Genomic DNA, 25,806 nt, shown 5'->3' with positions numbered 1-25,806 from the left:
TATTTCTAGTGTTTGGGATGTGTTGAGCTTCTTGGATCTGTGGACTTATTGTTTTTACAAAATTTGGAAAAAATTCAGTCATTAATTTTTCAAATATTTTTTCTGATTCCACTCCTCTCTTCTTTGGGATCCCAAATAATATGTAAAGTAGTCCAACTGCAGTTTTGTAACAGTTTGCTGATGCTCTATTCATTTTCCATTTTTTTCCTCTCCTTTCATTTTATATATATTGTTAGATCTTCAAATTCACTAATTGTATCTTCTTTGGTATCTAATACTGGTAAATTTATTCAGTGTATTTTTCATCTCTAGAAATTTGATTTAACTCTTTATTTTCCTTGTATCTATTCAATATGCTCAATCTTTCCTTTAGCTTTTTGAATATAGGGAACATAGGATAACTCTCTTAATGTCTTTGTCTATAAATTATATCATTTTGTGTCATTTCTTAGTCTATTTCTAATAACTGATTTTCCTCCTCATTACAGATTGTAACTTTCTGCTTCTTTGCATTCTTGCGAATTTTGTTTAGATTCTATACATTGTGAATTATCTTTTTGGTTTCTGGAAATCTTGTAATCCTATAGATCATCTTAAGCTTAGTTCTGGGATACAGTTCAGTTACTTGGAAGTAGTATGATTTTATTGAGGGTTGCTTTAAACTTTGTTAAGCAGGACCAGATACACCTTCAGTCTGTGGTTAATTTGCCCTCTGCTGAGGCTATACTCTTCTGAGTCCTCTCCAATTTCCTTTGAATTACAAGGTTTTCCACTCTGGTTGATGAGAACACAAAATTTTCCCATCTTTGTGTGAGTTCCTGGAATTGTTCCATCTTCTCATGTTGGGTGGTTCTTTTCCCAGCCTTGACTAATTGCTTCATATGTGTGTGCTGGTCAGTACTTGGTTACAGATTTGAGAACTCTCTGTAGATCTCTGGAGCTTCCTTTTTTTGAAACACACTCCTTCATGGTACTCTGCCCCGTGAACTCTATTTTCTGTAGTCTCCCTGAACCCCCAGCCCTATTTCCTCAAGAAGGGTAATCTGTGGGCTCTGACTAGGTTTCCCCTCCAAGTATTCAAGTATTCTGTGGCTTGGATACACTCTCAAGGTAGTAAGCTAGGAGCAGTTATAGGGTTCATTTGATTTGTTTTCTCTCTTTCAGGGATCATTATCCTGTTCTACCTGATGGCCCATGTCTGAAAATTATTGTCTCATGTATTTTGTCTAGTTTTTTAATATGGTCAGTTGGGAGGATAAATCTGGTTCTTTTTACTTCATTTGGGTAGTCAGAAGACCTGAAATTCATATGCACCCAGCAATCAGACTGATATTTTCCAAGGCAGAAGGCAGTCGATTTTACTTTTGTACTGGAACCTTTCAGTGTTTTTTTTTTTTTTAACATCTTTATTGGGGTATAATTGCTTTACAATGGTGTGTTAGTTTCTGCTTTATAACAAAGTGAATCAGTTATACATATACATATGTTCCCATATCTCTTCCCTTTCAGTGTTTTTTTATTGGTCTTTTCAGAAATAAAGCTCTGCATGATTTTTGGCCCTTTTGTACCTTTTAAGCCTTAAGTCATAAGTTTTCTTTTACTGATTCTAATCTAGCTTTATTCCTCCTCTTTTCATTTCCCAAACATGCTGCAGACCTTGCATTTGTTATTATTCCATTCCCCAGGGTGTGCTTACTCCTTTCTTCACATGTCTAATCATTCTGTACTTTTAGCTTATTTATCACTTCCTTATTAGGGACTTTCCTGACCAAACTATCTGAAACATGACCTCCAACATGTTATTCCATCACGTGATTTTGTAGCACTTGTAAAGGCACTATAATTATCTTTATTTGTTTAATTCTTTATTTCTTTTATTGTACTTATTAATGGCTAATTATCTTATTTGTTTAATATATTTGTTCACTAGAATATAAGCTGTATTGTCTCCTTACCACATAGTAGGCATACATTAAATTTCTGTTGAATACTCTTTATTTATATAATAAATTTATCCCTATTTTTGTACATAATTCTCATGAATTTTATATTTATCTGTAGGAAAAATTAAATTGTTAAACTGGATGGATTTATCTTAATAAGACTTTAAAATTTTTAGCATCATGTCTCTCATTTGTACAAGTAACAATTCTTCCCAACATTTGGTCCCCAACTCAAATGCCACCTGCCTGATTTTTCTCAGTCAAAAGAATTTCTATGTACTATAGTGACAATTTACTGTAGGATAGCACTTTTCACTTTCTAATTTTTTCTTGCCTCTTCTAGGCTATTTCTTGTGAGCAACGACTGTGCACTCTACACTTCTGTATTGCCCACATCTTTTGAGTTAGTGATTATCCTGAGTCTGAATGCTTAAGATACCCTTCTAAAATGATGATTTACATTTTGTAGTATGCTTTCTAACTTACTAAGTGCTTTTAAATTTATTTTCTTATTTAGAGTAATAGAAATTTCTCTGCTGTTAATGGTGTATATTATTGTATACTATAGGTTATGCCTTTTGGTAATAACAGTAGCATTTTTCTGCCCAAAATACCAATAAGACCCATATTAAGAAATAATGTAGGATCATGATCTGTGTGCATTCATGGACAAAACATCTCTGTCTCCTTAATACCAAAATGAAATATTTTATCTCTCTGTCCCCAACACATGGCACACTGCCTAGAACAGAGTAGGTGTACTTGCTCATTAAATATTTAATAAATTAATTATAAATAAAATTGGAACTCAATCAGAGTTTCAGCAGTCTGTGTTTTTTCTAAATTTCTTTGGTACCTCCAATCTCTGGAACAAAACCAACCCCAAGTAAATTTGTAGATAGTCAAAGGCAACAAAATTCATAATACCTTGATTTCTAATTACTTTCCATGATAACTTTGATTCTTTAATACAAGTTGGACATAACTTAGAATTATGATTTATAATAATTTATAATAATTATACATTAGAAGGGAATTTGCAAGCTATCTGGTCTAACATTTTCATCTAATCCATCTTATCTCTTGGCTTTATTACTTACGTATGCATTTGTAGTTATATTGCTCTTCCTTGGGAACTTCAGAGATAGTTTGAGTTCCTTGTTAGGTTGAGAAATATCTGATTTAATGTTCTCATAACAATTTTATTTGACATTTTAATACTAAGGGTAATTATTTTCTCTGAACAGTCTTCAAAGTGTCTTTCTCTGGTTAAATGGAGTGGCATTTATGTACAGTGTTTGCCTAGGTAATTCTCTAGATGTTTTGTTTTTGTTAATAAATATTTTGGTTTGTTAATAAAACAGTAAATTGAACCACATACTAGTTTTTCATGTTGCAGTACTAAACTAAGTGTAGATTATTTTTATACTCACTAAGATATTAGAAGAGGTTATTAACACATTTCCACCCAAAGCAGTATTATTTATTTAAATTTTAAAAATGTAAACATGGTCCATTTAAATGTTAGCAGCTACTCAATATGTTCTGTAAGATTTAACTTCACATGTTTCTAAATGAGAATGCTCTATGCTTTTCTTGATAAATATGTTTTTATTTATCCTGAAGTCCAGAAAATAGAAATTTCCTTACTAGGAGACCTGCTATAGTTGTAGGTGAATATTGTGGAAGCATGGATGAAAGAAGACAGTCAGATTTCATTACTGAAAAAAATTCATTACAACATATTTGGGGAGAAAATAGAAAAAAGTTTTCTAATGAAGATATGAACCAGCCAACCCCAAACCTTCTATCAGATAACTGTGACTCTTTTATTAGTGAAAATATGATCAACTTATTAAACATAGATCAACAGAAGATAAAGAAAACCTTTGACAAGTGTCATTATGACAGTGCAGTCATTAGTTCTGATAAAAACCATTTCACTGATAGATGCATTAGAAGTATTTTTACAGATCCAGAGTTGACTTCTAGTAATTCTACTTTTAATAAATCAAGTTTTCCAGAAAAGTGTCGACCAAACAAGAATTGTCAGAAAGAGTACAACAATAATGAAAGAAATAATTTTAGTACATCTTTTGAGAAGGATTGTTACCCAGCCAGCTCTGAAAAAAAAGGTTGGTGTTATAGATGGAAAGTGTAATAATCTATTGGGGCTTTTTGTTTGTTTGTTTTCAGTTTTAATGAATATCCGTGTGTGTGTGTGTGTGTGTGTGTGTGTGTGTGTGTGTGTGTGTGTGTGTGTTTGGGGGAACATGAAATTAAAAATAGAATGACATTCTATTATATGACATTGTGGACCAGTGGCATCCCTCTATATGGGTCATGCTAATAAGCTTCAAATTAAAAAATAGAAATCGTTTATGCTAAAGTTTTATTTCAATACATACTTTTATTTTTAAAGGAAAATTTGAAAGTGATTACCAAGAGAAGACATCCCAGAAAAAAAATCAGAAATATTCAGTGAACCATATGTAAGTTTTTAGGTAAATTTGGGGAATGCAAATTGGGATCTAATATAATGCATGTTTAAGGATTAAACTGATACAAAGTGAGGTAGGCATAATGCTGTCTGAGGGTGGGCAGACTGGCCTCAAAAATCAATTGTCAGACCTTGGTAATATCACCCTAGTTGAGAGTTTGATCCTCATATTCACCAGTGCAAAAATATCTTATCTGAATCATAGTGTTAATTAGATTTGAGAAAACTGACTTATGTGTTCAGGAAATTTATTTACCCACCAGAATGTCAATTTATTAATTTACAATAAGAAATAGGTGACATATATAGGAATGCTTACTGGCATAATTTTCGTACTGAATATTTTCTACCTTTTGGCAGCTTGCCATGGGAAGGTTGCTTGGTTAATATAGAATCAGAACAAGGGAGTAATAGAATTCAAATGTTAATGGCATAAACAAGCATATCAACAATGTATGGGACTGACATTATAGGAAATTAAAGAAGACTTGTCGTTTCAGAATATACCTAACTTTCTCAGTAATAATTATGATTTAATCAAATCTTCGTAATTGAAAATCATGAATTAGAATAGATTTTTATTTTGGAAGTACTTTCTTATGGAAATATGTAAAATATCTGTAATACAAAGAATTATTAGATGCCATTTTTATGGCATTGGCACAACAAATTAATTAAAAAATAGATTCACCACATTTAATAAAATCAACAACTTAGGTTCTTTGTTGTCAAACCTCCAAATATTCAGAAACTTATGAATGAAAAACAGGATGTTAAAACTTGAATTTTAAAACATATTTTATGAAAGTGATTTAGAACATGGCTTCCAAACCTGTGTGAAGATCCTCATCACTTGAGGGTTTTTTTTTCCTAATAAATTTATTTATTATTTATTTTTGGCTGCATTGGGTCTTCATTGCTGCACGTGGGCTTTCTCTAGTTGCGGTGAGCAGGGGCTTCTCTTTGTTGCAGTGCGCAGGCTTCTCATTGTGGTGGCTTCTCTTGTTGCAGAGCATGGGCTCTAGGCATGAGGGCTTCAGTAGTTGTGGCTTGTGGGCTCTAAAGCACAAGCTTAGTAGTTGTGGCACATGGGTTTAGCTGCTCTGTGGCATGTGGGATCTTCCCAGACCAGGGATTGAACTCATGTCCCCTGCATTGGCAGGTGGATTCTTAACCACTGCACCACCAGGGAAGCCCAAGGGGTGATTTTAAAATACAAAATATCAAGTTTGACCTACACAAAATAAATAGGCTCCTTAAGATAGAGCTTATGAATCCTTATCTTTTAAAAAACTTCTCTTATAATTCTGATCTTTAACCAACTTTGGGAATCATAATTTAGAACAATAATTTTCAGAGGGAATAAAACACACTCTAATACTGTCTTATTTAAAACCCTTAGAGGTAATATCCCTTTGGAAGAATTGTGTTCTAAGCAATCATGGGACTTTGGAATTGGTGAGGTAAAGTACATCTTACATTATCTTTCCAATTAAGTAAGTTGTATTATCATGTCTTATTTTAGTATTTAAAATTTACTTTGATTTAAGGTTAGCTCTTTCTGAAAATTTTCTTTTTAGGGTAACTTTTTTTAATATATTTTTTTACTCTGGGGAAATTATAGCTTAGATTGAGAAATAAAATTAACATTTCAGAAACTGTAATGTGCCTTATTTTAGTCAAACCAATATAGATGCATTTAACGTTCTTTCTCTAAGTCCTATAAAATTTATTCCAAGATGAAATTTCTTTAGGTTTAATTGTGTTACAGGTGAAAATAGTTATATATTTAAAACATATATAAACACTGGTTACCTAAGTTGTAATTCCTGCTCATAATAAGGGTGTATGATGCAGTCATTCAAAAAACAATACACATTCTTTTCAAGAGCGCATGGGACATTCTCTAGGATAGGTCACATACTAGGACACGGAACAATAAACAGTTAAGGAACAAGCACAAAGATGTAAAATATAGCATAAAAAACCCACAAAAGAGAAGGGAGTAAAAAAATGTAGATATTTTAAAATGTGTTTGAAATTAAATGACTATCAGTTTAAAACAAGTACAGTAAGTCCCCTACATATGAACCTTAAAGTTGAGAACATTCAAAGATGCAAATATGCATTCACATGTCCAATCACATAAATTAATTCATGTGTCTGGCATACATTGTTACATGTATGTGTCTTTTAAAAGTGGTTGTGCTTTTGTGTACTTTACAGTACGGTATAGAGTATAGTAGTACAGTGTCTTTATTTCAAGCCCAGGCTGTCTGGAAGCAAGTATAAAAGCAGTGGTGATGTAGCAGGTACTGCTAAGAAGCACCAATTGATAACAATAGAATTGAAAGCCGAGAGAAAGGCTGAAGAGAGAAAAGAGGAAGAAGTAGTAACTGAAGAACCAAAGAGATTCACAATGCAGGAAATTTGGTAAGGGGATTTTCTTTATTTGAGGAGGCACTGTTAGTTTTTGAGGCAGAGGACCCGAACTTAGTACATGAAAGTTGCAGCAGCCGTTCAGAATGCAATCCAGTGCTACTGTGTCATCTATGATGAGAAAAAAAGAGCTACTACCCGCCAGAAATCACTGGGTCTTTTGTTCAAGAGGGTAGATAGAATTGAATCCAGCAAGGAACCAGAACTTTCGTCATCAATGTCAGGCATGTGTAAAATTGCAGCTTGCCCTCCATCTCTCATTGCTGATGATCCTTCAGCTCTACCATCTCCCACCTCCTCTCCCTCCTCCAGTCAGTAATTATTCTTGCCTGTTCACTCAATGCCAGCCCCTGTATGCCAGCTGTTGTACTGTACTACTGTACTTTTCAAGGTACTGTACTGTAAGCTTAAAAATATTTTCTTTACTTTTGTGTTTGTTTGCTTTTTATGTATTATTTGTGTGAACAATATTATAAACCTATTACAGTACAGTACTATATAGCTGATTGTGTTAGTTGGGTACCCAGGCTAACGTTGTTGAACTTACAAACAAATTGGACTTACGAACGTGCTCTCAGAACAGAACTCATTCATCTGTAGGGGACTTACTGTAGATATAATTATGGGTCAACATATGTGATCCTCGTGGAAACCACAAGTCAAAAGCCTATAATAGCTACACAAAAAGCAAATAGCAAGGAAACCAAGGAATTACTAAAGAACCTCATGAAACCACAATGCTAGAAACAAAAAGAAAAAATGAACAGAGAAAAACTACAGAAACAACTGGAAAACAAGTGATAAAGTGGCCATAAGTACATACCTATCAATAATTACTTTAAATGTCAGTGTTCAATCAAAATACATAGGGTGGCTGATTGGGTAAAAACCAAGACCCTCAATATGCTGCTTACAGGAGACTTTAGGGCAAAAGACACATACAGAATAAAAGTGAGGGGATGGAAAATGATATTTCATGCAAATGGAAACAACAAGAAAGTGGGAGTAACAATACTCATATCAGACAAAAGAGACTTCACAACAAACGATATAACAAAAGACAAAGAAGGGTATTATATAATGATAAAGGGATCAAACAAGAAGAGGATATTATACTTGTTAACATATTTGTACCCAAAACAGGAGCACCTAAATATATAAATCAAATACTAACTCTTAAAGGAAGAAAGGGACAATAATATAATAATAGTAGGGGACTTTAACACCTAACTGACATCAATGGACAGATTATCCATACAGAAAATCAATAAAGGAAGAGTGGTCTTAAGGACACACTAGACCAGTTAAACTTAGTAGATATCTATGGGACAGTACATCCAAAAACAACAGAATACACATTCCTTTCAATTGAACACAGAACATTCTCCAGGATAGATCACATACTAGACCACAAAACAAGCCTCAGCAAATTTAAGAGGATAGAAATTGCATCAAGCATTTTTTTCAGAACACAACTGTATGAAACTAGAAATCAACTACAGAAAGAAAAATGGGAAAAGAACAAACACGTGAAGACTAAATGACATGCTACTGAAAAGCAAATGGATCAACAATGAAATCAGAAAGGAAATAAGAAAGTACCTTGAGACAAATAAAAATGGAAACAAAACTTTTCAAAATACATGGGATATTGCAAAGTCAGTTCTAAGAAGGAAGTTTATAGCGATATAGGACTTCCTCAGGAAACAAGAAAAATCTCAAACAGCCTACCACCTAAAAGAATTAGAAAAAGAAAAACAGAGATCAAAGTCAGCAGAAGGAAGGAAATAATAAAGATCAGAGAGGAAATAGAGATAAAAAACAATGGAGGGCTTCCCTGGTGGTGCAGTGGTTGAGTCCGCCTGCCGATGCAGGGGATACGGGTTCGTGCCCTGGTCTGGGAAGATCCCACATGCCGTGGAGCAGCTGGGCCCGTGACCCATGGCCGCTGAGCCTGTGCGTCCAGAGCCTGTGCTCCGCAATGGGAGAGGCCACAACAGTGAGAGGCCCGCGTACTGCAAAAAAAAAACAAACAAAAAAAAACAATGGAAAAGATCAATTAAACTAAGAGCTATTTTTCTGAAAAGATAAACAAAATTGATAAACATTTAGCTGGGTTCACCAAGAAGAAAAGAGAGAAGACAAATAAAATAAGAAATGAAACAGGAGAAATAAAAACTGATACCACAGAGATATAAAGAAATTATAAGAGAATTCTCTGAACCGTTATATGCCAGCAAATTGGACAACCTCGAAGAAAGGACAAATTTCTAGAAACATACAGCCTGCCAAGACTGAGTCCAGAAGAAACAACTTTAACAGACCAATCACTAGTAGTGAAATAAAATCTTTAACTTGAAAAATTCCCTACAAATAAAAGTCCAGGGCAAGATGGCTTCACAGGGGAATTTTACCAAACATATGAAGAAGAACTAATACTTATCCTTCTCAAACTATTCCAAAAAATGGAAGAGTAGGTAACACTCCCCAATTCATTCTACAAGGCCACCATTACACTGATGCCAAAACCAGACAAAGACAGTACGAAAAAGAAAATTACAGGCCAAATATATATATATATACATATATATATGTATATATATATATATATTTTTTTTTTTTTTTTTTTTGCGGTACACGGGCCTCTCACTGTTGTGGCCTCTCCCATTGCGGAGCACAGGCTCTGGATGCACAGGCTCAGCGGCCATGGATCATGGGCCTAGCCGCTCCGCAGCATGTGGGATCTTCCCGGACCGGGGCACAAACCCGTGTCCCCTGCATTGGCAGGTGGACTCTCAACCACTGCGCCACCAGGGAAGCCCAGGCCAAATATTTTTGATGAATATAGACGGCAGAATCCTCAACACAATATTAGCAAGCCAAATCCAACAATATATAAACAGGATCATACACCATAATCAAGTTGGATTCATTCCAGGGTCAAAAGGATGGTTCAACATTTGCAAATCAACCAGTGTGGTATATCACATTAGCAAAAGGAAAGATAAAAATCACATGATCTCAATATATGCAGAAAAAGCATTTGATAAAATTCAACATCCATTCATGGTAAAAACTCTCATCAAAGTGGGTATAGAGGGAAAATATTTCAACATAATAAAGTCTATTTGTGACAAACCTATGGCCAATGTCATACTCCATGGTGAAAAATTGAAAGCCATCTCACTAAATTCAGGAACAAGATAGGGATGTTCACTCTCGCTGCTTTGATTTACCATAGTACTGGAAGCCCTAGCCACAGAAATGAGACAAGAAAAAGAAATGAAAGTTATCCAAATTGGAAGGAAAGAGGTAAAATGGTCATTAGTTGCAGATGACATGATACTTTATATAGAGAACCCTAAAGTCTCACACAAAAACTACTAGAACTAATAAATGAATGCAGCAAGGTAGCAGGATACAAGAGAAAGTTTTTAAAAGTCCCATTTAAAAATCACACCAAAAAGAAGAAAATACCTAGGAATAAACTTAAGAAGATGAGAAACCTATACTCTGAAAACTATAAAACATTGATGAAGGAAATTGAACATGATACAAAGAAATGGAAAGGTATCACATTTGTGGCTTTGAAGAATTAATATTGTTAAAATGGCCATACCACCCAAAGCAATCTATAGATTTCATGTAATCCCTATCAAACACTCATGACATTTTTCACAGGACTAGACCAAATAATCCTAAAATTTATATGGAACCACAGAAGACCCTGAGTTGCCAAAGCACTCGAGAAAAAGAACAAAGCCAGAGGAATTACCCTCTCAGACTTCAGAGAATACAACAAAACTGAAGTATTCAAAACAGCATGGTACTGGCACAGAAACAGACACATAGATAAATGGAACAGAATAGAGAGCCCAGAAAGAAACCCACAGAACTGTGGTAAATTAATCTATAACAGAAGAGGCAAGAATATACAATGGAGAAAAGAAAATCTCTTCAACAAGTGGTGCTGGCCAAACTAGACAGCTACACATAAAATAATGAGATTAGAACATTTCCTCACACCATATTCAAAAATAAACTCAAAATGGTTTAAGACCTAAATATAAGACATGAAACAATAAAACTCCTAGAAGAGAACATAGGCAGAATACCCTTTGACATAAATTGTAGCAATATTTTGGGGGGTTTGTCTCCTAAGGCAAAAGAAATAAAATCAACAATAAATAAATGGGACCTAATTAAATTTAAAAGCTTTTCCACAGCGAATAAAACCATCGGCAAAATGAAAAGCCAACCAGCAGAATGGGAGAAAATTTTTAGAAATGATGCAATCAACAAGGGATTAATATCAAAAAATACATAAACAGCTCATACAACTCAATATCAAAAAAACCAAATAACCAATCAAAAAATGATCAAAGACCTGAACAGACTTTTTCTTCAAAGAAGACATACAGATGGCCAACAGGCCCATGAAAAGATGCTCAACATCACTAATTATTAGAGAAATGCAAATCAAAACAGCAATGAGATATCACCTCACAACTGTCAGAATGGCTATCATCAAAAAGTCTACAAATAACAAATGTTAGAGAGGATGTGGAGAAAAGGGGACACTTGTACACTGTTGGTGAGACTGTAAATTGGTGCAGCCACTATGGAAAACAGTATGGAAGTTCTTTAAAAAACTAAGAATAGAGTTAACATATGATCCAGCAATCCCACTTTAGTATATATATCAGGAGAAAAAGAAAACACTAATTTGCAGTTACATGTGCCCCAAAATTTATAGCAGCACTATTTATACTAGCCAAGACATGGAAGCAACCCTAGTGCCCATCAACAAAGTAATGTATAAAGAAGATGTGGGAGATAAACACACACACACACACACACACACACACACACACACAAAATGGAACATTACTTAGCCATTTGCAGCAATGTTGATGACCCTATGGTCCTAGAAGATATTATGCTTTCTGAAATAAGTCAGGCAGAGAAAGAAAAATAGTGTATGATATCATTTATGTGTAGAATCTAAAACATAATACATATGAATGCATATGCAAAACAGAAATAGACTCACAGATATAGCAAACAAACTTGTGGTTACCAGTGGGGATAGGAAAGCAGGGAGGAACAAATTAGGGGTGTGGGGTTAATAGATACAAACGACTAAGTATAAAATAGATAAGCAACAAGGATGTATTGTATAGCACTGGTAATTAGCACAATTATCTTGTAATAACTTATAATGGAGTATAATCTGCAAAAATACTGAATTACTATGCTATACACCTAATCTAAATAATATTGTAAATCAACTATATTTCCATTAAAAACTGCTTTCCAAGATTCTGTTAGATTTCAGTAATTAATACAGTAAATAAAATCGGAATAAAACTGAATTATGTATTAATTTTCCTTCTGTTTGATAATCAGTGAAAATAAATATTGTTTACCATCAAAAAAGAGAGAGAGAATGAGCTGCTAGAGAGATTTGGGAGTACTCAAAGAAAGGTGTCATAGGAAAGAAAAATGGGAGAGATTTTTAAGGAAGGGAATGTGGTCAGTAATATTAGATGCTATCCTGTTACTCCTTTAAATAACTCATATTTTCTAAATAAGAATAATATAGATATATCCTCTTAAAGAACGAATCATGAGCAGGTTAGAATCCTTAAAAAACAATCTCTACATCTATGGCAGCTTGAATGTGTCTAGAGCAAGTCAGAAAAGAAAATAAGCTCACTGGTAGAACCTGAAGGGTATCAGGTGCTATGAGTTCTTTAGGTAGAGCAGCCATCAGCTTTTAATTTGTGATGCCTAGACAGGGCTAAAGGCATAGTGGAACCCTGGCTAAAATCTTAAATTTTACAAGAGAGACCAAGGCAGGAGTCACAATAAGAGAGGAAGAAAAGGATTGGAGCAGTAGAGGAGCTGAGCTATACCTGCCTACTGGTTGGGAAACTTTGGGACAGGTAATTCCTACTGAGGCAGAATTAATGAAGAGATAGCAAACAAGCAAACCAAACCCAAAAATCAAACCAAACAAAAACTCCTCTTGGATGGCAGATAGTAGGGTATGGGTAATTAGGGGTGTTCCAAGATCCTTTTGTTGGATGTGGAATGGAATAGGAAAGAAGAACATCTTGGAGGATATAATAATTTTTTTTCTGGTTTTCCCAATGAGTTTTATTTGGGCAGACCTGGGGACAGGGAGGGCCTGCGTCTAAAAGAAGGTGTTGGGCCTCTTAGTGGTGAGGTGTGGCTTGTGCTGGCAACAGAGAACCCTGTAGGGCAGTGGGAACTTGATCTTGGAGTCGTGGAACTGCTTGACTGCTGGTCGACAGCACTTGCTGGCTGCAATCTCTTCTGTTTTTGTGATCTGGATCGAGTGGGCCCAGGCGCGGTGCCAGGTGCCCATGTCTTGGTAGCACTGGGTGACCGCACTGGCTGTGGTCAGGTCCCGGTACTCTCAGTGCTGCGGAAGTCATAGCGCAACCAGAAGCCAAAGTTCTTCACCCGCAGGGGAGATTTCTCCAACACCTGTCTGCAGTAGACAATTTCCCCTGAATACTCTCATCTTCTTCAGCTGAGACACAAAGTACCAGAAACAGGACTTGGCAACATGATTAGGTGCAAAGATGCACATGCAGTAGAGGGGAGACATGCCGCATTTGGGGGTCAGCAGGCAGTGCCCCACCACCTTGTATTCTGGAAGTGTGCCCGAGGCCTTCATGGTGTTCTATACGTGCTTGCTGCCACCCTCAAAAAGGAAACTACTTTATTATTTTTATGGAGGTATAACTGAATATAACAGTTATTTAAAGTGTACTACATAGTGATTTGATATGTGTACCCACTGTGAAAAGATCGCCACAATAAGTCTAGTTAACATGGATCACCACACAGTTACAAATTCTTTTTCTTTGGATGAGAAATTTTAAGATATACTCTCTAGAAACTTTCAAATATAAAATACAGTATTATTAACTATAGTCGCCATCCTGTACGTTACATCACCAGGACTTATTTATTTTATAATCGTAAGTTTCTACATTTTTACCACATTCGCTAATTTTGCCCATACCCCACCCCCCGACTCTAGGAACCACTAATCTATTTTATTTATGATTTTTTTTCAGATTACATGTATAAGTGAGATCATATGGTATTTTTCTTTCTCTGCCTGACGTATTTCACTTAGCATGGTGCCCTCAAGGTCCATCCATGTTGTTGCAGTTGGCAGGATTTCCTTACTTTTTATGGCTGAATAGTATTCCATTGTGTTTGTATATATAGATATATATACCACATCTTCTTTATTCATCCATTGATGGACACGTAGGTTGTTTCCATGTCTTGGCTATTGTAAATAATGATTCAGTGGACATGGTGGTGAGGATAATATTTTTGAGTTAGTGTCTTCTTTTCCTCGGAAAAATACCAGAAGTGGAATTGCTCAATCATATGGTAGTTCTATTTTTAACTTTTTCTTCCAGTTTTATTGAGATATAATTGACATACAGCATGTATGAGTTTAAGGTATACATCATAATGATTTGACTTACATGCGTCATGAAATTATTAGCACAATAAGTACAGTGAACATCCGTCATCTCATACAGATACAAAATTAAAGAAATAGAAAAAAATTCCTTGTGATGAGAACTCAGGATTTACCCTATTTTTAATTTTTTTGAGGAAACCCCATTCTGTTTTTCGGTAGCAGCTGAACAATTTACATTGCCACCAATAGTGCACCTGGGTTCCCTTTTCTCCACATCCTTGCCAAGGCTTGTTTTTGCTTATATTTTTGATGCTAGCTATTCTCACAGATGTGGTTTTGATTTGAATTTCCTTGATGATTCATTTTGTTAAGCATCTTTTTCTGTACCTGTTGGCTGCCTGTAGATCTTCTTTGGAAAAATGTCTGTTCAGGTTGTCTGCCCATTTTTTAGCGGGATTGTTGTTTTTTCACTCTGAGTTATATGAGTTATTTATATATTTTGGCTTATCAGATATATGATTTACAAATATTTTCAGATATATGATGTATATATATCAGATATATGATTTACAAGTATTTTCTTCCATTCAGTAGGTTAGCTTTTCAATTTTTTGATGGCTTCCTCTTCTGTGAAAAGCTTTTCAGTTTGATGTAGTCCCACTTGTTTATATTTGCTTTAGTTGCCTTTGCTTTTGGTGTCAAATTCAGAAAATCATTGCCAAGATGGTTGTCAAAGATTTTGCCACTTGTGTATTTTTCTAGTAGTTTTTTGGTTTCAGGTCTTATATTCAAGTCTTTAATCCATTTTGAGTTAACTTTTATGTATGATATAAGATAGGGGTCCATTTTTCATTCTTTTGTGTGTAGCTGTTCAGTTTTCCCAGCACCGTTTATTGAAAGGACTGTCCTTTCTCCATTGTATATTCCTGGCTCCTTTGTCATAAACTGATTGACCAAATATGTATGGGTTTATTTCTGGGCTTTCTTTTCTGTTCCATTGGTCTATGTGTCTGTTTTTATGTCAATATCATACTGTTTTTATGTCAACATCATACTGTTTTGATTACTATATCTTTAATATTGTTTGAGATTATGAAATATGATGCCTCCAGCTCTGTTCTTTTTTCTCAATATTGTCTTCGCCATTTGGGTTTTGTTGTGGTTCCATACCAATTTTATGATTTTTTTTTCTATTTCTGTGAAAAATATCATTGGAATTTTCACAGGGATTGCATTGAATATGCAGATGACTCTGACTAGAATGGGCATTTTAACAATATTAATTATTCCAGTTCATTATCATGGACTATCTTTCCATTTATTTGTGTCTTCAATTTCTTTTATTAATGTCCTATAGTTTTCAGCATACAGGTATTTCACCTCTTTGGTTAAACTTATTTCTAGGTATTTTATTCTTTTTGATACAATTGTAAATAAGATTGTCTCCTTAATTTCTTATTCTGATAGTTCATTATTAGTGTATAGAAATGCAACTTATTTTTGTATATGGTTATGTATCCTTTACCCGAGTTTATTGTACAGTTTTTTTGGCAACAGTGGAATCTTTAGCGTTTTCTATATATAATATTGTGTTATAAGCAGATACAGACAATTTTAATTGTTCCTTTCAGTTTAGAATGCTTTTTCTTTCTTTCTCTTTTCTTTTTCTTGTCCATTGACTCTAGCAAATATTACCAATATTATGTTGAATAAAAGTGGTGAGAGTGGGCATCTTTCTCTTGTTCCTGATCTTGGAGAAAAAACTTTCAGCTTTTCATCATTGAATGTGATATTAGCTGTAAGCTTGTCATACATGGTCTTTATTATGTTGAGGTACATTCTCTTTATACTCTTTTGTTACAAATTTTTAGACATAGATGGATGTGAATTTTTGCAAGTGCTTTTTCTGCATTCATATCAATGATTATATGATTTTTTACCCTTCATTTTGTTAATATGGTATATCTCATTGACTGATTTGTGTTATATTGAACCATCCTTATCCTTGGAATAAATCCTACTTGATCATGCTGTATGATTCTTTTAATGTATTGTTGAATTCAGTTTGTTAATATTTTGTTGAGGATTTTTGAATCTATGTTCATCAGGGTTATTGGCCTGTAATTTTCTTTTCTTGTCTGGTTTTTGTATCAAGGTAATGCTGGTTTTATAAAAGGAGTTTTGAAGTGTTTCCTCATCTTCTGTTTTTTGGAAGAGTTTGAGAAAGATTTATATTAACTTTCTTTAAATATTTGGTAGAATTCATCAGTGAAGTCATTGGTCCTAGACTTGTTTGTTGGGAAGTATTTGATTACTGATTTGTTTTTCTTACTAATTATCAGTCTGTTCATATTTTCTATTTCTTCATGGATTAGTCTTGTAGGTTGTAGTTTCTAGGAATTTTCCATAAATTCTAGGTTGTCCACTTTGTTGGTGTTCAGAGTACTGTCTTATGATCACTTGTATTTCTGTGGTATCAGTTGTAGTGTCTCCTCTTTCATTTATGATTTTATTATTTGAGTCCTCTCTTTTTTTGTTGTTGTTGTGTCTAAATAAGTTTGTTAATTTTGTTTTATCTTTTCAAGAAAGCAGTTCTTAGTTTTATTTATCTTTTCTATTATCTTTTTATTTTCTATTTTATTTATTTCTGCTCTGAAATTTGTTATTTCATCTACTATGTGTAGGCTCAGTTCATTCTAATTCTAGTTCCTTGGGGTGTAAAGTTACTTTGCTTATTTGAGATCTTTTGTTTATTGATGTAGGCATTTATCACCATGAATTTCCCTTTTAGAACTGTTTTTGCTACATCCCTTAGGCCTTGTTATGTTGTTATTTCCATTTTCATTTGTCTCAAGATATTTTTTTCTCTTTTGATTTCTTCTTTAACCCATGGTTGTTCAGGAGCATTTTGTTTAATCTCCACATGTTTGAATTTTCCAATTTTCCTCTTGTAATTGATTTGTAGTTTAATACCATTGTAGTTGGAAAACATGCTTGATATTATTTCAGTCTTTAAAAAGAATTTGAGACTTGTTTGTTTTTTGATATTGAGCTCCATGAGCTGTTTGTATATTTTGGAGATTAATCATTTGTTGTTTCATTTGCAAATATTTACTCCCATTCTGAGGGTTGTCATTTTGTCTTGTTTATGGTTTCCTTTGCTGTGCAAAAGCTTTTACGTTTAATTAGGTCCCATTTGTTTATTTTTATTTTCATTGCCCTAGGAGGTGGGTCAAAAAAGATCTTGCTGTGATTTATGTCAAAGAGCGTTTTTCCTATGCTTTCCTCTAAGAGTTTTATAGTGTCTGGTCTTACATTTAGGTCTTCTATCTGTTTTGAGTTTATTTCTGTGTATGGTGTTAGAGAGTGTTCTAATTTCGTTCTTTTACGTGTAGCTGTCCAGTTTTCCCAACACAACTAACTGAAGAGGCTGTCTTTTCTCCATTGTGTGTTCTTGCCTCCTTTGTCATAAATTAGGTCACTATATGTGCATGGGCTTATCTCTGGTCTTTCTATCCTTTGCCATTGATCTATATTTCTGTTTTTGTGCCAGTACCATATTGTCTTGATTACTGTAGCTTTGTAATATAGTTTGAAGTCAGGGAGCCAAATTCCTCCAGCTTCGTTTTTCTTTCTCAAGATTGCTTTGGATATTCAGGGTCTTTTGTGTTTCCACATGAATTGTAAAATTTTTTGGTCTAATTCTGTGAAGAATGCCATTGATAATTTGATAGGGATTGCATTGAATCTGTAGGTTGCTTTGGGTAGTATAGTCATTTTCACAGTATTGAGTCTTCCAATCCAAGAACATGGTATATTTCTCCATCTGTTTATGTCATCTTTGATTTCTTTCATCAGTGTTTTATAGTTTTCTGAGTATAGTTTTTATAGTTTTCTAAGTCTTTCACCTCCTGATGTAGGGTTTTATGTTTTTCTTTTTTTAATACATTGATTGATTGATTGATTGATTTTTGGATGCATTGGGTCTTCGTTGCTGTGTGTGGGCTTTCTCTAGTTGCAGAGAGCGGGGGCTACTCTTCGTTGAGGTGTGCAGGCTTCTCATTATGGTGGATTCTCTTGTTGTGGAGCATGGGCTATAGGTGCACAGGCTTCAGTAGTTGTGGCACATGGGGTCAGTAGTTGTGGCTCACAGGCTTTGTTGCTCTGCGGCATGTAGGATCTTCCTGGAGCAGGGCTCGAACCTATGTCCCCTGCATTGGCAGGTGGATTCTTAACCACTGTACCACCAGGGAAGTCTCCCTTAGGTAGGTTTATTCCTAGGTATTTGATTCTTTTTGTTGCAATGTTAAGTGGGATTGTTCCCTTAATTTCTCTTTCTGATTTTTCATTGCTAGTGTATAGGAAAGCAAGAGATTTCTGTGCATTTATTTTGTATCCTGCAACCTTACCAAATTCATTGATTAGTTCTAGTAGTTTTCTGGTGGCATCTTTAGGATTTTCTATGTATAGTATTTTATCATCTGCAAACAGTGAAAGTTTTACTTCTTCTTTTCCAATTCATATTCCTTTAATTTCTTTTTCTTCTCTGATTGCCGTGGCTAGGACTTCCAAAACTATGTTGAATAAGAATGGTGATATTGGACATCCTTGTCTTGTTCCTGATCTTAGTGGAAACACTTTCAGTTGTTTACCATTGAGTATGATGTTTGCTGTGGGTTTGTCATGTATGGCCTGTATTATGTTGAGATAGGTTCTGTCTATGCCCACTTTCTGGAGAGTTTTTATCATAACTTGGTGTTGAATTTTGTCAAAAGATTTTTATGCATCTATTGAGATGATCATATGGTTTTTTTTAATTTGTTAATATGGTGTATCAAACTTGTTGTTTTGCATATATTGAAGAATCTCTGGGATAAATCCCACTTGATGTGGTGTATGATCCTATTAATATGTTGTTGGACTCTGTTTGCTAGTATTTTGTTCAGGATTTTTGCATCTATGTTCATCAGTCATACTGGTCTATAATATTTTGTGTGTGATATCTTTTTTTTTTTTGCGGTACACGGGCCTCTCACTGTTGTGGCCTCTCCCGTTATGGAACACAGGCTCCGGACATGCAGGTTCAGCAGCCATGGCTCACAGGCCTAGCTGCTCCGTGGCATGTGGGATCTTCTCGGACTGGGGCACAAACCTGTGTCCCCTGCATTAGCAGGCAGACTCTCAACCACTGCGCCACCAGGGAAGCCCTGTGATATCTTTTTCTGATTTTGGTATCAGGGTGATGGTGGCTTTGTAGAATGAATTTGGGGGTGTTCCTCCCTCTGCAATATTTTGGAAGAGTTTGAGAAGGATAGGTGTTACGTTTTCTCTAAATGTTTGATAGAATTCGCCTGTGAAGCCATCTGGTCCTGGACTTCTGTTTGTTGGAAGATTTTTAATTACAGTTTAAATTTCATTACTTGTGATACTTTCTGTTTATACTTTCTAATTCTTCCATGTTCAGTCTTGGAAAATTGTAGCTTTCCAAGAATTTGTCCATTTCTTTGTGACTGTCCATTTTATTGGCATATAGTTGTTTGTAGTAGTCTCTTATAATCCTTTGTAGTTTTGTGGTGTTGGTTGTGATTTCTCCTTTTTCATTTCTAATTTTATTGATTTGCGACCTCTCCCTTTTTCTCTTGATGAGTCTGGCCAAGGGTTCAATTTTGTTTATCTTCTCAAAGAATCAGCTTTAGTTTTATTCATCTTTGCTGATGTTTTCTTCGTTTCTGTTTCATTTATTTCTGCTCTGATCTTTATGATTTCTTTCCTTATACTGTCTTGGGTGTTCTTTGTTCTTCTTTCTCTAGTTGCTTTAGGTGTAGGGTAGATTGTTTATTTGAGATTTTTCTTGTTTCTTGAGGTGAAATTGAATTGCTATAAACTTCCCTCTCAGAACTTCTTTTGCTGCATTTCAGAGGTTTTAGGGGGTATGTTTTCATTTTCATTTGTTTCTGTGTATTTTTTAATTTCTTCTTTGATTTTTCAGTGATATCTTGGTTATTTCATACTGCACTGTTTAGCCTCCATGTATTTGTGTTTTTTATAGTCTTTTTCCTGTAATTGATTTCCAGTCTCATAGCATTGTGGTCAGAAAAGATGCTTGATACAATTTCAATTTTCTTAAATTTTCTGAGGCTTGATTTGTGACCCAAGAAATGTTCCGTTTTCACTTGGGAAGAAAGTGTATTCTACCACTTTTGGGTGGAATGTTCTATAAATAATAATTAAACCTATCTGGTTTATTTTGTCATTTAAACCTTGTGTTTCTGTATTTATTTTCTCTTTGGATGATCTGTCCATTGGTGTAAGTGGGGTGTTAAAGTCCCCTACTATTATTGTATTACTGTCGATTTCCCCTTTCATGGTCGTTAGCGTTTGCCTTCTGTATCGTGGTGCTCCTTTGTTGGGTACATAAACATTTATAATTGTTATATCTTTTTCTTGGATTTATCTCTTGATCATTAGGTAATGTCCTTCCTTATCTCTTGTAACATTCTTTATTTTAAAGTCTATTTTATCTGATATGAGTATTGCTACTCCAGTTTTCTTTTGATTTCCATTTGCATGGAATATCTATTTCCATCCCTTCATTTTCAGTCAGTATGTGTCCCTCGTTCTGAAGTTAAGACAGTATATATATGGGTCTTGTTTTTGTATCCATTCAGCCAGTCTATATCTTTTGGTTGGAACATTTAATCCATTTACATTCAAGGTAATTACTGATATGTATTTTCCTATTACCATTTTCTTAATTGTTTTGGGTTTGTTTTTGTGGGTCTTTTTCTTCTCTTGTGTTTCCCACCTAGAGAAGTTTCTTTAACATTTGTGGTTAAATGGTTTGGTGGTGCTGAATTCTATTAGCTTTTTCTTGTCCTAAAAGCTTTTGACTTCTCCATTGAATCTGAATGAGATCCTTGCCGGGTAGATTAATATTGGTTGTAGGTTATTCTTTTTCATCACTTTAAGTATATCCTGCCACTCCCTCTGGCCTGCAGAGTTTCTGCTAAAAAATCAGGTGATAACCTTATGGGGACTCCTTTGTATGTTATTTTTTGTTTTTCCCTTGCTGCTTTTAATATTTTTTTCCTTGAATTTAATTTTTGTTAGATTGATTAATATATGTCTTAGTGTGTTTGCCCTAGGGTGTATCCTTTATGGGACCCTCTGTGCTTCCTGGACTTGGGTGACTATTTCCTTTCCCATATTAGGGAAGTTTTCCACCATAAGCTCTTCAAATATTTTCTCAGACCCTTTGTTTTTCTCTTCTTCTTCTGGGACCCCTATAATTCAAATGTTGGTGTGTTTAGTGTTGCCCCAGAGGTCTCTGAGATTGTCTTCAATTCTTTTCATTCTTTTTTCGTTATTCTGCTCCTCGGCAGTTATTTCCACCATTTTGTCTTCCAGCTCACTTATTTGTTCTTCTGCCTTGGTTATTCATTTCTTCCAGTGTATTTTTCATTTCAATTATTGTGTTGCTCATCTCTGTTTGTTTGTTCTTTAGTTCTTCTAGATCTTTGTTAAACATTTTTTGTGTTTTCTCAATCTGTGCCTCCATTCTATTTCTGAGATTCTGGATCATCTTTACTATCATTACTTTGAATTATTTTTCAGGTAGATTCCCTATTTTCTCTTCATTTATTGGTCCTGTAAGTTTTTACTTTGCTCCTTCATCTGTGACATATTTTTTTGCCATCTCATTTTTTTTTTCTTTATGGGTGGGATTGTGTTCCTATCTTAGTGGTTGTTTGGCCTGAGGCTTCCAACAGTGGAGTGTGTAGGCTGTTGAGTAGAGCTAAGTCTTGGTGCAGAGATGAGGACCTCTGGGAGACCTCACTCCAATGAATATTCCCTGGGGTCTGAGGTTCTCTGTTAGTCCAGTGGTTTGGACTCAGAGCTCCCATCACAGGAGCTTCAGCCCAACCCCTGACTAGTGAACCAAGATCCTTTTAGAGGAATGATATGCATCCAAATTTTAAGCCTCTCTGTCCAGAAGTTCCTTAACTTCAGTCAAGTTCTTTAATCTGGAGAACCACTTGCCAGGCGCTTCCCAGACCCCCTCTCTGTGACCGCCAAACTTCTTTTTCCTCCAGACCCTTTAAACTGCCTCTAGGTATTTTTCTGATTTCCTCTTTCCATTGGTTGTTTAGTAGGATATTGTTTAGCCTCTATGTGTTTGTGTTTTTTTACAGTTTTTTTCTTTTAGTTGATTTCTAATCTCATAGTGCTGTGGTCAGAAAAGATGCTTGATATGATTTCAATTTTCTTAAATTTCCTGAGGCTCACTTTGTGGCCCAGTGATCAGTTCTGGAGAATGTTTCATGTGCACTTGAGAGGAATGTGTATTCTTCTGCTTTTGGATGGGATGCTCTGTAAATATCATTTAAGTCCACTTGGTCTAATGTGTCATTTAAGGCCTGTGTTTCCTTATTGATTTTCTGTCTGAATGATCTGTCCACTGATGAAATTGGGGTGTTAAAGTCCCCCACTAATATTGTGTTCCTGTCGATTTCTCCCTTTATGGCTGTTAATATTTGTCTTATATATTGAGGTGCTCTTATTTGGGTGCATATATATTTACGATTGTTATATCTTCTTCTTGGATTGTTCCCTTGATCATTATGTAATGTCTTTCTTTGTCTCTTGTAAAGTCTTTATTTTAAAGTGTATTTTTTCTGATATGAGTATTGTGACTCCAGCTTTCTTTCGATTTTCATTTGCATGGAACACTTTTTCCATCCCCTAATTTTCAGTCTGTATGTGTCCCTAGATCTGAATTGGGTCTCTTGTAGACAGAAGATATATGGGTCTTGTTTTCATATCTGTTCAGCCAGTCTCTGTCTTTTGGATGGAGCAATTAATCTGTTTACATTTAAAGTAATTATTGATATATATGTATTTATTGCCATTTTGTTAATTGTTTTGTGTTTGTTTTTATTGGTCTTTTTTCTTCCCTTCCTCTTTCATTCTCTTCTCTTGTGATTTGATGGCTAACTTTAGTGTTGTGTTTGCATTGCTTATTCTGCTTTATGTGTGTATCTATTGTAGATTTTCAGTTTGCAGTTACCATGGGGTTTTGATATATCAGTCTATATATAAGCAAGATTGTTTTAAGTTGCTTGTCTTTTCATTTCAAATGCCTTTCCAATATCCTGCATTTGTGCTCTCCTCTTCTCACAATTGCTGGTTTTGATACCATATTTTGTACGGATGATTTCCTACATTTACTGTTTGTTTGCCTTTACCAGTGAGCTTTTCCATTAGTAATTTTCCCATTTTTAGTTGTGGCTTTTTCTTTTCTGCTTAGAGAAGTTCCTTTAGCATTTGTTGCAAAGCTCGTCTGGTGGTGCTGAATTCTCTTAGCTTTTGCTTCTCCGTAAAGCTTTTGATTTCTCCATTGAATCTGAATTAAAGCCTTGCTCAGTAGAGTATTCTTGGTTGTAGGTTTTTCCCTTTCATCACTTTAATATATTGTGCCACTCCCTTCTCACCTGCAGAATTTCTGCTGAGAAATCAGCTGTTAACCTTATGGGAGTTCCCTTCTATGTGTTGCTTTTCCCTTGTTGCTTTTAGTATTTTTTCTTTATCTTTAATTTTTGTCAATTTGATTACTGCGTGTCTCAGCGTGTTTCTCCTTGGGTTTATCCTGCCCAGGACTCTCTGTGCTTCCTGGACTTGGGTGGCTATTTCCTTTCCCACGTTAATGAAGTTTTCGACTATAATCTCTTCAAATATTTTCTCGGGTCCTTTCTCTCTCTCTTCTCCTTCTGGGACCCCTGTAATGCAAATGTTGGTGCATTTAATGTTGTCCCAGAGATCTCTTTGGCAGTCTTCATTTCTTCTCATTCTTTTTTCTTTATTCTGTTCTGCAGCAGTGATTTCCACCATTCTGTCTTCCAAGTCACTTATTCATTCTTCTGCCTCAGTTATTCTGCTATTGATTCCTTCTAGTCTATTTTTCACTTCAGTTATTGTTCATCTCTGTTTGTTTGTTTTTAATTCTTCCAAGTCTTTGTTAAACATTTCTTGAACCTTCTCAATCCTTGCCTCCATTCTTTTTCCAGCATCTTGGATCATCTTCACTATCAGTATTCTGAATTCTTTTTCCAGCAGATTGCCTATCTCCACTTCTCTTAGTTGTTCTTCTGGGGTTTTATCTTGTTCCTTCATCTGGGAGGTATTCCTCTGCCTTCTCATTTTGTCTAACTTTCTGTGATCATGATTTCTGTTCCACAGGCTGCAGGATTGTAGTTCTTGCTTCTGTCTGTCCTCTGGTGGTTAAGGGTGTGTAAGAGGTTGTGCAGGTTTCCTGATAAAGGGACTCCACTGGTGAGTGGAGCTTGGTATTGCCCCTCTGGTGGGCAGGGCCATGCTCAAGAAAACTTTAAGCAGCCTGTCTGCTGATGGGTGGGGCTGTGTTCCTGCCCTGTTTGTTGTTTGGCCTGGGGCACCCAAAACTTTTGGGTGGGGCTGATGGCAGCCTCTGGGAGGGCTTACACTAAATGATTACTCCCCAGAACTGCCACTGCCAGTGTCTTTGTCCCCACAGTGAGCCACAGCCACTCCCCACCTCTGCAGGATACCCTCCAATATTAGCAGGTAGGTCTGGCCCTGTCTTTTATGAGGTCACTGCTTTTTTTCCCCTGGGTTCTGTTCCACACAGAACCTTCTGTTCCCCCTTCAAGAGTGGAGTCTCTGTTTCCTCCAGTCCCATGGATTTTCTGTGATCAAACCCCACAGGCTTTCAAAGCCAGATTCCCTGGGGGCTCCTCCTCCCATTGCTGGACCCCCAGGCTGGGAAGATGGACATGGAGCTCAGGACTTTCACTCCTGCAAGAGGGCCTCTGTGGCACAATTGCTTTACAGTCCATGGGTCACCCACCTGGCTGGCATGGTGTTTGATCTTATCATGATTGTGCCCCTCCTAACATCTCATTGTGGCTTCTTCTTTGTCCTAGGCTGTAGGGTATCTTTTTTGGTAGGTTCTAGCATTTTTCTGTCCATGGTTGTTCAGCAATTAGTTGTGATTTTGGTGTTTCCATAAGAAAGGATGAGTCCACATTCTTCTACTTCACCATCTTGAGCCCAAGATAAAAGCTCTACATTTTTATTTCCCTCCCCCATTTTGTTTTTGATGTCACATCTTACTTCTTCTTACCTTGTGTATCTATTAACAAGTTACTGTAGTTGTTATTTTTACTACTTTTGTCCTTTAACTTTCACACTAGTTTTATAAGTGATTAACCACCCTTACAACATTAGATTATTCTAAATTTTACATATTTACCTTTACCAGTGAGATTTATACCTTCACATATTTTCCTGTTGCTAATTACTGTTATTTTGTTTTGTCTTAAAGAAGTTCTTTTAACATTTCTTTTAAGGCCAGTCTAGTGGTGAAAAACTCCTTTAGTTTTTGCCTTTTTGGAAAACTCTTTATCTCT

At 35.4% G+C, this 25,806-nt stretch overlaps 1 protein-coding gene and 1 pseudogene across 1 annotated transcript in view; one reads left to right on the top strand and one right to left on the bottom strand.

Annotated features, from left to right (window-relative positions):
- Positions 1-25,806, top strand: part of REDIC1 (regulator of DNA class I crossover intermediates 1) — a 72,949-nt gene that overhangs the window by 27,808 nt on the left and 19,335 nt on the right. The window contains 3 exon segments of the mRNA XM_060166231.1: positions 3,570-4,078; positions 4,366-4,435; positions 5,846-5,906. Of these exon segments, the coding sequence (XP_060022214.1) occupies positions 3,570-4,078; positions 4,366-4,435; positions 5,846-5,906 (640 nt within the window).
- Positions 13,081-13,591, bottom strand: LOC132529317 (large ribosomal subunit protein eL20-like; annotated as a pseudogene).

This window comes from Lagenorhynchus albirostris, chromosome 11, assembly GCF_949774975.1.
Source record: "Lagenorhynchus albirostris chromosome 11, mLagAlb1.1, whole genome shotgun sequence".
Taxonomy (NCBI): domain Eukaryota; kingdom Metazoa; phylum Chordata; class Mammalia; order Artiodactyla; family Delphinidae; genus Lagenorhynchus; species Lagenorhynchus albirostris.
This window is presented reverse-complemented; position numbering and strand designations above follow the sequence as displayed.